General features: G+C 44.6%; 1 protein-coding gene across 1 annotated transcript in view; it reads right to left on the reverse strand.

Moving 5' to 3' along the window:
• Nucleotides 1-13,228, reverse strand: part of SLC6A15 (solute carrier family 6 member 15) — a 65,689-nt gene that overhangs the window by 34,265 nt on the left and 18,196 nt on the right. The window contains exons 3-4 of the mRNA XM_030214464.1: nucleotides 6,604-6,761; nucleotides 1,410-1,536 (exon numbers count right to left, since the gene is read on the reverse strand). Coding sequence (XP_030070324.1) covers nucleotides 1,410-1,536; nucleotides 6,604-6,761 — 285 coding nt within the window. The remainder of the gene's footprint in view (nucleotides 1-1,409; nucleotides 1,537-6,603; nucleotides 6,762-13,228) is intronic.

The raw sequence follows: 13,228 nt of genomic DNA on the forward strand, positions 1-13,228 counted from the left end.
CTCCTAACCCTTATTCACTTTGTTCAGAACCCTTATTTTATCATCCTCACTTTAATATTCCCTTATCTCTTGTTTGTCCTGTTTGTCTGCCCTAATTAGATTGTAAGCTCTGTCGAACAGGGACTGTCTCTTCATGTTCAAGTGTACAGTGCTGCGTTATAGAAATGATAAGTAGTAGTAGTTTTTGGGATTCCGGAATCTTGCTACTGTTTGGGATTCTGCACGGAATCTTACTACTCTTTGGGATTCCGGAATCTTGCTTCTCTTTGTCCTTATCCCTTAATTGTCCTGTTTGTCTGTCCTGATTAAATTGTAAGCTCTGTCGAGCAGGGACTGTCTCTTCATGTTCAAGTGTACAGCGCTGCGTACGTCTATTAGCGCTTTAGAAATGATAAGTAGTAACTCATGGCATCTCATTGCCTAAAAAGCAGTATTCTGTAACACGGCTCACAAATATTTAGAACGCTACTGACCTGCCCATGCTACTCCCATGACCAAGCCCCCTTTTGAGTTACACGCTATGGGATTGAAGCGCCTGGTGTTATAGAACAGCATGCAAGCAGACACACGAGCAAATTCAAACTAGTGCCAATTAACTTCAATAATTGATTGGTAAGGCCAATTATTTCATAGTTAATGGCTCGTTAGCTAATTTAGTTATGCATGCTTCTTGGATCCGTGCCAAAATTTCATCACCATATATAGATCCGAGGGATTAAGTGTAAATTTGTCCATTGGGACTGGCACATTACTGGGTCTAGCTCTGGGAGCCTGTTTTATAAAGACACATAGGGCCTTATTTTATAACGGTTATGCTCCTAAAGTTAGGCTCCTAAATTAGGAGCATACTCTAGCTTCAAAATAGATTATGCTCCTAATTTAGGAGCATAAATTTAGGAGCGTAACCTTTATAGAATAAGGCCAATACTATAGGTGTCTATCTTGCCTTTATGAAGTAGGAATAAAATAGTTGCCTTTTGAGAACTTTGACATCTAAATCTTGTTATAAGATTACTCTCCAGCTGGTTAATGTTCACATTATCCACGTTCTCTACTTTCATCCACAAATATGTAAATATGAAAGAGTATTACATTATGGGGGTGATTCTATGTTGACGTTTATGTTTATTCATTGATGATATACCGCTAGGCAGAACCTGATCAAAGCGGTTTATGGTATTAAAAATATTTGATTAAAGCTGCTTTATCACATAAACATCTTTATATAAAACAGTTGATTAAAGCTGCCTTATTACATATACATCTTTTGCAATATATGTACTGTTGTATATTTCCAACTGGGATGTATTAATGTTGGGATTAAAACCAGTCTTTCAGTTTGACGTTCATCAGAAATGTTAGTTTTATCTTTTCCTTCCAGAAGTTAAATTTCAATAAACATGTCTTACAGGTATGAGAAGCATTTTTTGCCAGAGGACACTGATCCCATGGAAGAGGGTGCTGGAAAGACTGGGAGAAATAGAATAAACTCCATCCAATGATGACATTGTAGTAGAGAGCCACAAAGAAGCACACCTAGAAGAGAAAAGAGAAGAAAGTAGAATACTTCTCAAAAAGTGGAGGAGTGGCCTAGTGATTAGAGCACCGGTCTTGAAATCCAGAGGTGGACGGTTCACATCCCACTGCTGCTCCTTGTAATCTTGGGCAAGTCACTTAACGCTCCATTGCCTCAGGTACAAATTTAGATTGTGAGCCCTCCTGGGACAGAGAAATATTCAGTGTACCTGAACGTAACTCACCTTGAGCTACTACTGAAAAAGGTGTGAGCAAAAATCTAAATAAATAGAATACTTCTCCAAACTAAGGGGTCATTTTACTAAGGTGTACTGATAAATGGCCTGTGGTAGTGTAGGCACGTGTTTTGGACGCACACAGAATCATTTTTCAGTGCACCTGTAAAAATGCCTTTTTAAAAATTTTGACCAAAAATAGACGTATGGCAAAATGAAAATTGGCGCACGTCCATTTGGGCTCTGAGACCTTACCACTTAGCAGTAAGGTCTTCTCACGTTAACCGGGCGGTAAAGGTCTACCCGCGTACAATGTCTTTTATCGCCTGGTAGCACCGTATACCAGAAAATAAAAAGTCTTTTCTGGCGTGCATAGGGGACGCACGTCAAAAATGAAATTACCTCCTGGGCTACACGGTAGCCGGGCAGTAATCACAAATTGACATGTGTTGAGTGCACATAGGCGCCTACACAGCTTAGTAAAAGGGCCCCTGAGTCTTTTAGATGGGGAAATTCAATAAACAGCGCCCAAAGGTAGGCGCCGGGAAGATCCGCGCTAAACTAGTATTCTGTAAAGGGCACTCTGCGCAAAGCAGGGGCGTAGCCAGACTTCGGCGGGAGGGGGGTCCAGAGCCAGAGGTGAGGGGCACATTTTAGCCCCCCCCCCCCCCCGCCATTGCTGACCCCCCCCCCGGCCCCCGCCGCCACCACCACCACCACCAACTTTGACCCCCCCCTTGCCGTCGCCAACCCTCCTCTGCCGACGGTTGTCGGCGGGAGGGGGGGTCGAGAGGATTGTCGGCAGAGGGGTCCAGGGCCAAATCTACAGGGGGCTCAGGCCCCCGTGGCCCCACGTAGCTATGCCACTGGCACAAAGCACCCTTTACAGAATACTACCTTATGGGCTTTTTTACTAAAGGGTTGCCACGTGGCAACCCAGAACTACTGCTGGCCCAACTCGGGTGCCAGTGGTAGTTCCTTCCCCAGCGCGTGCCACTTCCAGCGCTAGGAGAAATTTTTAAAAATATATTTCTATAGGGGGTTACCCGGTGGTAATCAAGCAGCATTGTGCACTGCCCGGTTACTGCCAGGTTAGCATGACAGCCCTTACCGTCACCTCAATGGGTGACAGTAAATGCTCCCCCTGAAATGGCTGCATGGCAAGTGCGAACTTACTGCACCACCATTTCTTTGACCTTTATATCCACTGTGGTAAAAGGGATAGAGGGTAATTCTATATATATAACAAAGTTCCCATAAAGTTTATGCTCCTAAATTTATGCTCCTAAATTACGTGCATAATCTATGCTCCAAAATAGATTGTGCTCGTAATTTAGAAGCATAAATTTTAGGAGCATAAACTTTATAAAATAATGCCCTATAGGCACTAGTTTAAGCTTATTCTATAAAGAAAAGTAGGCACCTACTTTTTCTTTTGTCACATTTGTACCCCGCGCTTTCCCACTCATAGCAGGTTCAATGCAGCTTACATATTATATACGGGTACTTATTTGTACCTGGGGCAATGGAGGGTTAAGTGACTTGTCCAGAGTCACAAAGAGCTGCAGTGGGAATGGAACCCAGTTCCCCAGGACCAAAGTCCACCACCCTAACCACTAGCAACATTCCATGTAGAAGTCGGCCCTTGCAGATCACCAATGTGGCCGCGCAGGCTTCTGCGAGTCTGCACGTACGTGCAGGACGTCAGACTCACAGAAACAGAAGCCTGCGCAGCCTTCTACATGGAATGTTGCTAGTGGAATAGCAACATTCCACGTAGACTCTCCAATAGTAGCAACATTCCATGTAGAATTTCCAATAGTATAGCAACATTCCATGTAGAATCTCCAATAGTAGCAACATTCCATGTAGAATCTCCAATAGTATCTATTTTATTTTTGTTACATTTGTACTCTGCGCTTTCCCACTCATGGCAGGCTCAATGCGGCTTACATGGGGCAATGGAGGGTTAAGTGACTTGCCCAGAGTCACAAGGAGCTGCCTGTGCCTGAAGTGGGAATTGAACCCAGTTCCCCAGGACCAAAGTCCACCACACTAACCACTAGGCCACTTTAAAGAACACCAGAACAAATGGCCAAAAACTCACATGCATTCAGGGGTCCTTTTACAAAGGCGCTCTGTGTTTTTAGTGTGCTGTAAAAATAAGCGCACGCTAACCAGGGGCGTAGCTACATGGGGCCACGGGGGCCTGGACCCTCCTGCTGATGACCCTCTCGACCCCCCTCCCGCCATCGCCGTCTGCTACCTTTGCTGGCGGAGGACCCCAAAGTTGTACGTGCAGAACGTCACACTCAGAAACAGAACGAAGGAAGAAGAGGACCTCGGCTGGCGGGTGTTGGGGTCCCCCGCCAGCAAAGGTAGGCGATGGTGGGGGAGGGTTGGCGGTGGGAGGGGGATTCAGAGGGTCATCGGCGGGGGGGGGGGGGGGGGGGGGTCAAAGTTGTTGGTAGTGGTGGTGGTGGCGGCAGCGGGAGGAGTTGGCGGCGCCGGGGGGGGGGGGGGCTAAAATGTGCCCCCTCACCTCGGGCTCTGGACCCCCCTCCCGCCGAAGTCTGGCTACGCCCCTGGCGCTAACAGTTAGAGATGCCCATATATTTCAATGGGCGATTCTAGCGTTTAGCGCATGTTAATCATTAGAGTGCACTGAAAATGCTAGTGCGCCTTTGTAAAAGGACCCTTGAGACGTGACCACACTAACCCTACAGCTAGCACATACGTGTGCCTAGATGTTAGCAAATATATCCATATATGATAGAATCCTATCATTTTCACGCATTCCTGTGCACTCTGTCTATACTCAGCCCAAATCCCACTCATGCTCATGTCCATCATCAAAGTGCATGTTATTAAATCTATAACAGCCAGCCAATATTCATCGCACAATGGCTAACTAGTTATATCATGCGATATAACCGGCTAGCCGTGAATAATCAGCGCATCACTGGCTAAGTTTGACGGCCAAACTGGATCACCCAAATAGCAGGGCCTATGAACTTAGCCGGCTAGAGCTGAATATTGACTTTAGGCAGCTAAGTTTATAGCAGCCAAAAATAAACTGGATATTCAATGGCAGTCATCAGAAATGGCCCGCTGTTGATTATCTGGGCTCACCACTGACCACAGGAATTAGTCAGCCTGCCTCCTGCGGTCTTAATATCGGCCCCGCTGCGTAAGTGTCCATGCTGCCATTTAAATGTCTTCTTGAGGCCTAAAATTAGGCAGCTCTGTATAGATTTACCCCCTCACTTCACAATAAGATAATATTGATTAATTTTTATGTTAATTAGCAATAAAAGACCAAAAATCCCTTAAGACTATCGTTTCAGCTAATACTGCTGCTAGAATTTAGGGCCGCTTAGCTACGTGGCTGGTGGCAATGAATTTTGGGCCATTACCTATATAACATTAAAAAAAAAATCTAGTCCCTCAAGCCCCCTCTTCTAGCCCGTGTACAGCAAGAAGGCCTAATGCCCCCTGCCACCTCCAGATGTCCTCCCACCCCCAGTCCCCTAACTATTCAGGTAGGCTCTGCTCCAAGCCTACTTGTATCCCTGGTGGTCCAGCTTGGGACAGGGGCAAAGCCTCCTCACTCCCGCCCCTTGTAGCACCCTTCCAAACTGGCTTCTGTGACTCCTCACAGCAGCTCGTGGTACTACACGAAGTCTTGTGAGTTTTTGCAAGAGGTCGCGGCAGCCATTTACAAAGGGTGCCACAAGGGGCAGGAGCAAGGGGGTTATGCTCCTCCCCCAACGATCACTGCTGAACCACCAGGGATACAGGTTGGCCCAGGGGGGTCTTATTGAATGGCTTGGGGGTAATTGGGCCTTCTTACTGTCTGTGGGCTTGGGGGAGGAGGCGAGGACCTGGAAAGAGCTCAGAGGGGCTCACATTTAAAAAAAAACATAATTACATGGGTCCCAGCCTGATATTCAGCTAAATATCAGCCAGACCCGTGTAAGCTCCGATGCCCAGCCCACCCGCATTTAACCCCCAATAGTCAGTGCCAGTGCCCGAATGCGGCCCTGCAATGAATACTGGGGGCTAATTTAGCTAGTGACAGTAAGCGTTTAAAAGAACACTAACCATCGTCGGCTGAATATCAGGGGATTTATGTTTTGTAAAATCTGGTCCATAAAAATATCTCACGTCTGTTTTCATTGAATTATATATTAATGAATTCCTTTGCATGATATTGTGTTATATTACCCAGACTAAGTAGCCTTCACTGGCGGTCAGTATTGCTTCAAGTTAAGTTTAAGGTCTTTCAGGTGCTGTTTACCAATATTCCCATCTATCTAAAGATTGATTGCCATATTATCAGCCAGTGTGACCTCTCCACTCTTGGCAGGATTTTGTTAACATGTACTCTATCTGTTAAAGAGATCCTGAGGATGGATATGTAGAACAGAGTTTTTTTCATTCAACAGACCGTTAAGCTCTGAAGCTCTTGGCCGGAGAAGGTGATAAGACCAACTAGCATAGCTGGAATTTAAGAAAAACGGTTTAGAAAAAATTCCTGGAGGAAATGTCCATATGGTGGAAAGCCCCTGCTTATCTCTGAGGGTAAGTAGCACGGAATTTCGCTTTCTGGGATCCTAACACGTATTTGTCACCCAATTTGCCACCGCTGGAAACAGGACATTAGGCTCGATGAACCTTTGGTCTGACACAGTATGCCAACTCTTATGTTCATGTTCTGGTCCTGATTTATGGAAATATGCATACATCAATAGACAGTACTACCCTAATACATCTTTAGTCCATATTTTTAAGTCTACGCTACGTGAAACAAGCTCATCTTTCCTTGTTGACGTCTTCGTTATCAACTTACTATGCAACTTGCAAAGCCAATCCCTCCCATCTTAGGACTGATGAAATTCCATACTCCAATACTCCCTCTTCGGATTCTCTGACCCACACAGAGCTCCAGGAAAAAGAGTGGGATTCCTATTACCAGCAGCAGGATCAAATATGGCACCAGATATGCACCTGGAAAACAGCAAGAGAAAACCAACGTTACACAATGTTGTGGTGCCTCCAATCTGTAAGCAGTTTAATATTTGATACTTAAAGATGTTTTAGTGTTTATAAAACAATATATGCTAAGCTCTTTCACAAAATCCTCCAATTAAAGGAAAATGCCAAATGGTTCATAAAAAAAGGGAGATTAGGATTTTACAACTCTTTAATGGTCCGTAAGGATGAATAATTTAATCTTTAATTGCATACACATTCTAAAGATGCCTCTCTCTTTATCCCAAAGGCAATAAACTGAAAGAATACAATATGGGATACCGTTCTGTTTTAATGGAGTGCAACTTGTGTTACTTTTCTCCTATCATGATAGACAGGGTAGGGATAAAATATAAGACAAAAACACAAAAAGCCTCTAAGACGGCTGGTTTGCACAATTCTGAAACAACACAGTTTTTGCCCCAGCTTCATTTTTTGTTTATCTTAAACCAAGAATTCAACGTGAAAAGCTGTGCAAGACTGTATTTATTTTTAGTTTTTGGCTTATATTACATGTCTTTAGAACAAAATTTAAGGAGAGTTATGGCTTATTTTCGAAAAAGAAGGGCACCCAACGTCTGACACAAATCAGGCGATGGGCGTCCTTCTCTCAGGGTCACCCAAATCGACATAATTGAAAGCCGATTTTGGGCATCCTCAACTGCTTCCCGTCACGGGGACGACCAAAGTTCACGGGGGGGGGGGGGGGGGGGGGGGGGGGGGGGGGGGGGTCGGCACCATAGTGAAGGCGGGACTGGGCCGTGATTAGGAGATGGGCGTCCTCGGCCAATAATGGAAAAAGAAGGGCGTCCCTGACGAGCACTTGGCCGACTTTACTTGGCCCATTTTCTCTTGTGACCAATCCTCAAAAAGGTGCCCAAACTGACCAGATGACAACCAGAGCCTCCCCTCCCACCCTAAAAAAACAACTTAAAATGTTTTTTTTGCCAGCCTCTAAGCCAGCTGAAATGTCATACCCAGCTCCATGGCAGCAGTATGCAGATCCCTGGAGCAGTTTTAGTGGGTGCAGTGCACTTCAGCCAGGCGGACCCAGGTCCATCCTCCCCCATCTTTTATACTTGTGGTGGTAAATGTGAGCCCTCCAAAACCCAACCAAAACCCACTGTACCCACATGTAGGTGCCCCCCTTCACCCCTTAGGGCTATGGTAGTGGTATACAGTTGTGGGGAGTGGGTTTTGTGGGGCTCTGCACCCAAGGTAAGGGAACTATGCACCTGGGAACAATTTCTGAAGTCCACTGCAGTGCCCCCTAGGGTGCTCGGTTGGTGTCCTGGTATGTCAGGGGGACCAGTGCACTACGAATTCTGGCTCCTCCCATGACCAAAGGGCTTGGATTTGGTCGTTTTTGAGATGGGCGTCCTCGGTTTCCATTATGGCCGAAAACCGGAGACGACCATCCCTAAGGTCGACCATCTCAACATTTAGGTCGACCTAAATGCTGAGATTTGGGCGTCTCCGACTGTATTATCGAACAGAAGATGGGTGCCCATCTTGTTTCGATAATACGGGTTTCCCCGCCCCTTCGCCGGATGAGCGCCCTTTGAGATGGTCGTCCCCGTTCGATTATGCCCCTCGTCACATAAGATAACAAAAACATCCATTACATAAACAAAAGCATCACACTACACAACAATTCAGCAAATAAAATCAAAAACACACCAGTCAATATTCAAAATGATTTAAATGGGAAGGAGAACTATGCGAGCCAGCTTCCAATATCCATCTGCTCTTATCCATCAATGCTGTTGAATATTGGTCTGGAGAGGGACTTTCTGAGGCCAGGGTCAGGAAGTTGCCAGCATTATTTAGTGATAATGTTTGATTTCTGATTATAATTCTCTCCTTTGCAACTTCCTGGACAACGTCCGGCTTCTTTTTGCTGTAATCTGTGTAAAACAGGAAGGCTAACAGCGGAATATAAATTTTCTTAGTTCTCCCCTACTTCCAGCCCCCTTCATCCCTATCTTTCTACCTCTTTTCCTTTCCTTTCCCGTTAGACTCTTTTTCACTTTCCTTCTCCCGCTCCAGCTTCTTCATCTACTTGTCTCCAGCTTGCTTCGTTCCCTTTCCCTTCTGCCTTTCCTCCAGCTCTCTCTCCAGGTAAAGGCAGTACTTATTTGGACATAATGTAGCAAAGACTTGTCTTGCCCTCAGTGGCAGCAGAAACCTTTAGTCCAGAAATATATTAGAAAATTCCGGCCCGGGCTGACGGATTCTAGCTCCCTGGACTCTTCTATCCTTATCCTATATTCAATTAAAGTGTATCAAACCTTGTATACCTTGGGGAAAGCAAATATCTATTTATCTATATTATTTCCAGAACTTTCTATACCACTCTAAGGGCCCCTTTTACCAACCTGCGGCAGAAGGGGGCCAGCGCTGGCGTCGGCGTATGTTGTACACGTGCGCCGAGACCCCCTTTCGCCGCAGCTGGTAAAAGGGAAGGTCTCGATTTCCTGCAGGAAATGGATGGGTGGCAAATAAAGCACTTGCCGCACGGCCATTTCGGGGGGGGGGGGGGAGCCCTTACCGCCACCCATTGAGGTGGCGGTAAGGGCTCCCGCGCTAACCCGGTGGTAACCGTGCAGCGAGCGGCACTGCCCGATTACCGCCAGGTACAGTCTGGCGCTACAAAAAAAAAATACATTTTGTAGCATCAGAAATGACGGCGTGGTACGGGTGCGAAGTACCGCCGGGCTGCTCTGATAGTCTGGTGGTACGTTCATTATAGCGAGCAGTAAGCCGCATTGGGCTTACCGCCGCTTAGTAAAAGGAGCCCTAACTGGCTAGCAGAGTAGAGCAGTGTACAGGCTAAAACAAAAAAAATAGATAAGAAAGGAACTCCATTAAAAGATAAAAAAAAGCATAACAGTCACACCAAGAGCCATAAATGACGGGAGGGGAAAGACAAGGATATGAGAGGTGAGGGTGGGAAGATAAGTTAAGCAAAAGTGTAAAGAAGGCAGGGATGGTCAGGGTTCTTTAGCTGATGTTTACAGTCAGATAGACTCTCCGAATGCCTGCTTAAAAAGCCAGGTTTTTAATTCAGTCTTAAGTAGAGAGGTGTGGTAGCCGTGTTAGTCCACTCTTAAGGTTATAAATAGAAATCAAACAAAATAAAACATGGAAAAGAAAATAAGATGATACCTTTTTTTATTGGATATAACTTAAATCATTTCTTGATTAGCTTTCGAAGGTTGCCCTTCTTCGTCAGATCGGAAATAAGCAAATGTGCTAGCTGACAGTGTATATAAGTGAAAACATTCAAGCATTACTATGACAGTAAAATAGATACTATTGGAGATTCTACATGGAATGTTGCTACTATTGGAGATTCTACATGGAATGTTGCTATTCCACTAGCAACATTCCATGTAGAAGCCTGCGCGGCCACATTGGTGATCTACAAGGGCCGACTTCTACATGGAATGTTGCTAGTGGAATAGCAACATTCCATGTAGAATCTATAGAATCAAACAAAATAAAACATGGAAAAGAAAATAAGATGATACCTTTTTTATTGGACATAACTTAATACATTTCTTGATTAGCTTTCGAAGGTTGCCCTTCTTCGTCAGATCGGAAATAAGCAAATGTGCTAGCTGACAGTGTATATAAGTGAAAACATTCAAGCATTACTATGACAGTAAAATAGATACTATTGGAGATTCTACATGGAATGTTGCTACTATTGGAGATTCTACATGGAATGTTGCTATTCCACTAGCAACATTCCATGTAGAAGGCTGCGCAGGCTTCTGTTTCTGTGAGTCTGACGTGCAGGACGTCAGACTCACAGAAGCAGAAGCCTGCGCGGCCACATTGGTGATCTGCAAGGGCCGACTTCTACATGGAATGTTGCTAGTGGAATAGCAACATTCCATGTAGAATCTATAGAAATCAAACAAAATAAAACATGGAAAAGAAAATAAGATGATACCTTTTTTATTGGACATAACTTAATACATTTCTTGATTAGCTTTCGAAGGTTGCCCTTCTTCCTCAGATCGGAAATAAGCAAATGTGCTAACAAGGATCTGGGGTTCCTAGCCCATTATAAACCATAAAGCTGTATTTCTCTGTTGATCACCCCACCCCTCACCTATCCACACCCATCCTGTTAGAATATCAATGATATGCTTTGATGTCCCCATGCATACCTCCGACCCACCCCCATCCTCCCACCCTGTCAGACTGTCATAGTAATGTTTGAATGTTTTCACTTATATACACTGTCAGCTAGCACATTTGCTTATTTCCGATCTGAGGAAGAAGGGCAACCTTCGAAAGCTAATCAAGAAATGTATTAAGTTATGTCCAATAAAAAAGGTATCATCTTATTTTCTTTTCCATGTTTTATTTTGTTTCATTTCTATTGATAATTCAGTCTTAAAATTCATAAAAGAAGTGTTGCTATGGAGAGAAAGGAGGAGATTATTCCAAGTGTGTGGAGCGAGAAAGAAAAAAAAAGCACAGCGTGGTGTGGATTCCAGATAGGCTAATCTTGGGCTAGGTAAAACCAGACAATGATCATTTACAGACTGAAGAGACCTAGAAGGACAGTAGTTAATGGTCAAACAGGTAAGGTCATCAGAACATCAGTTCGAAAAGCCTTAAAGGTAAGCAAAGCAACTTTATAGATTATCCATTTTTTAACGGGAAGCCAATAATATTTTTGCAACAAGGGTGAAATGTGTTACGATGAGAACAGCATAGCAGCCTGATGGCTGTATTCTGGAGTGTTTGTAATTTCCGTAATGCAGAATGTGGTAATCCTGCATAAATAATATTGCGGGAAGTGAAAAAGGAAAGAATGAGTGTATGGAAAGTGGGGGTATCAAACAGGTGTCGGACTGCTCTAAGTTGACAGAACACTAGAAAGCCAGGGCTTTTTTTGAGGGGGTACTTGGGGGTACTGAGTACCGGCACCTTTTCCATTGTCTGCTAAAAATGAATCATGGACCCCAGGTTTTAATGAAAGAGTTCAGGCTCTACACACCAATTCTGCCTTGTCATAGATTCTGTGACTGGTTGCAGGGGGCCTGGCTATTGTGGGGTGGGTCCCTCAGTGATCACCCCACCCTTGAAAGGTGGCCTAGCATTTGAGTACCAGCACCTTTTTTGCTAGAAAAGACGCACTGTAGAAAGCTAACTTTGGTTAAGTGCGAGACCTGTGGAAAAAAGAGAGAGAGGAATCAAGATTTTAGGCTTTCTGCTACTGAAGATCCCAAAATACACTACCACTTCACAGATCTGGAACTCGGAAGAGACTGCCCCGGTGGGTCAAGCAAAATCAGGCCATTTTTTACCCTAAGAACCATTACTGTTCCAATCCACTTCCTGCCTTCTACCCCCTCCCCTCGAGTCTCATGATAAACTCAAGTGAGATAGAGATACCGGATGTTGCTAAGCACCAAGCAGTATGCCTGATTGAGACTAGAGGCTGAATACGAATACGGTCTCCTGATGAAGTTATAATGAAACACGGCCAGTTTTGGGGCCAAAAGATTTGTGGGACCAGAAGAACTTTGACATTAAATGCTGAGTGGATGAAGATGATGTTTGATACTCCATGATCCCCTGACGGCGTGTGGTTCTTCTCAATTGTTTATTGGGATGCAAGATTGATTTTGTTCTTAGGAGCTTGGCAATCTCTATGTGCGGGGTCTGCTGAACCTTAGAAGATTCAGAAGACATAAAGGAGACTGGGAGACTGGGCGTCTAAATGGCAGATGATGTTTAATGTGAGCAAGGGCAAAGTGATGCATGCTGGAAAGAGGAACCCGAATTATAGCTACGTCATGCAAGGTTCCACGTTAGGAGTCACGGACCAAGAAAGGGATCTAGGTGTCGTCGTTGATTATACTTTGAAACCTTCTGCTCAGTGTGCTGCTGCGGCTAAGAAAGCAAATAGAATGTTAGGTATTATTAGGAATGGAAAACAAAAATGAGGATGTTATAATGCCTTTGTATCGCTCCATGGTGCGACCCTACCTTGAATATTGTGTTCAATTCTGGTCACCGCATCTCAAAAAAGATATAGTGGAATTAGAAAAGGTGCAGAGAAGGGCGACGAAAAGGATAAAGGGGATGGAATGACTTCCCTATTAGGAAAGGCTAAAGCGGCTAGGGCTCTTCAGCTTGGAGAAAAGGCGGCTGAGGGGAGATATGATAGAGGTCTATAAAATAATGAGTGGAGTTGAACAGGTAGATGTGAAGCGTCTGTTCACGCTTTCCAAAAATACTAGGTCTAGGGGGCATGCGATGAAGCTACAATGTAGTAAATTTAAAACGAATCAGAGAAACGCTTTCTTCACTCAACGTGTAATTAAACTCTGGAATTCGTTGCCAGAGAATGTGGTAAAGGCGGTTAGATTAGCGGAGTTTTAAAAAGGTTTGGACGGCTTCCTAAAGGAAAAGTC

This window comes from Microcaecilia unicolor, chromosome 9 (genome assembly GCF_901765095.1).
Source record: "Microcaecilia unicolor chromosome 9, aMicUni1.1, whole genome shotgun sequence".
Classification (NCBI taxonomy): Eukaryota; Metazoa; Chordata; class Amphibia; order Gymnophiona; family Siphonopidae; genus Microcaecilia; species Microcaecilia unicolor.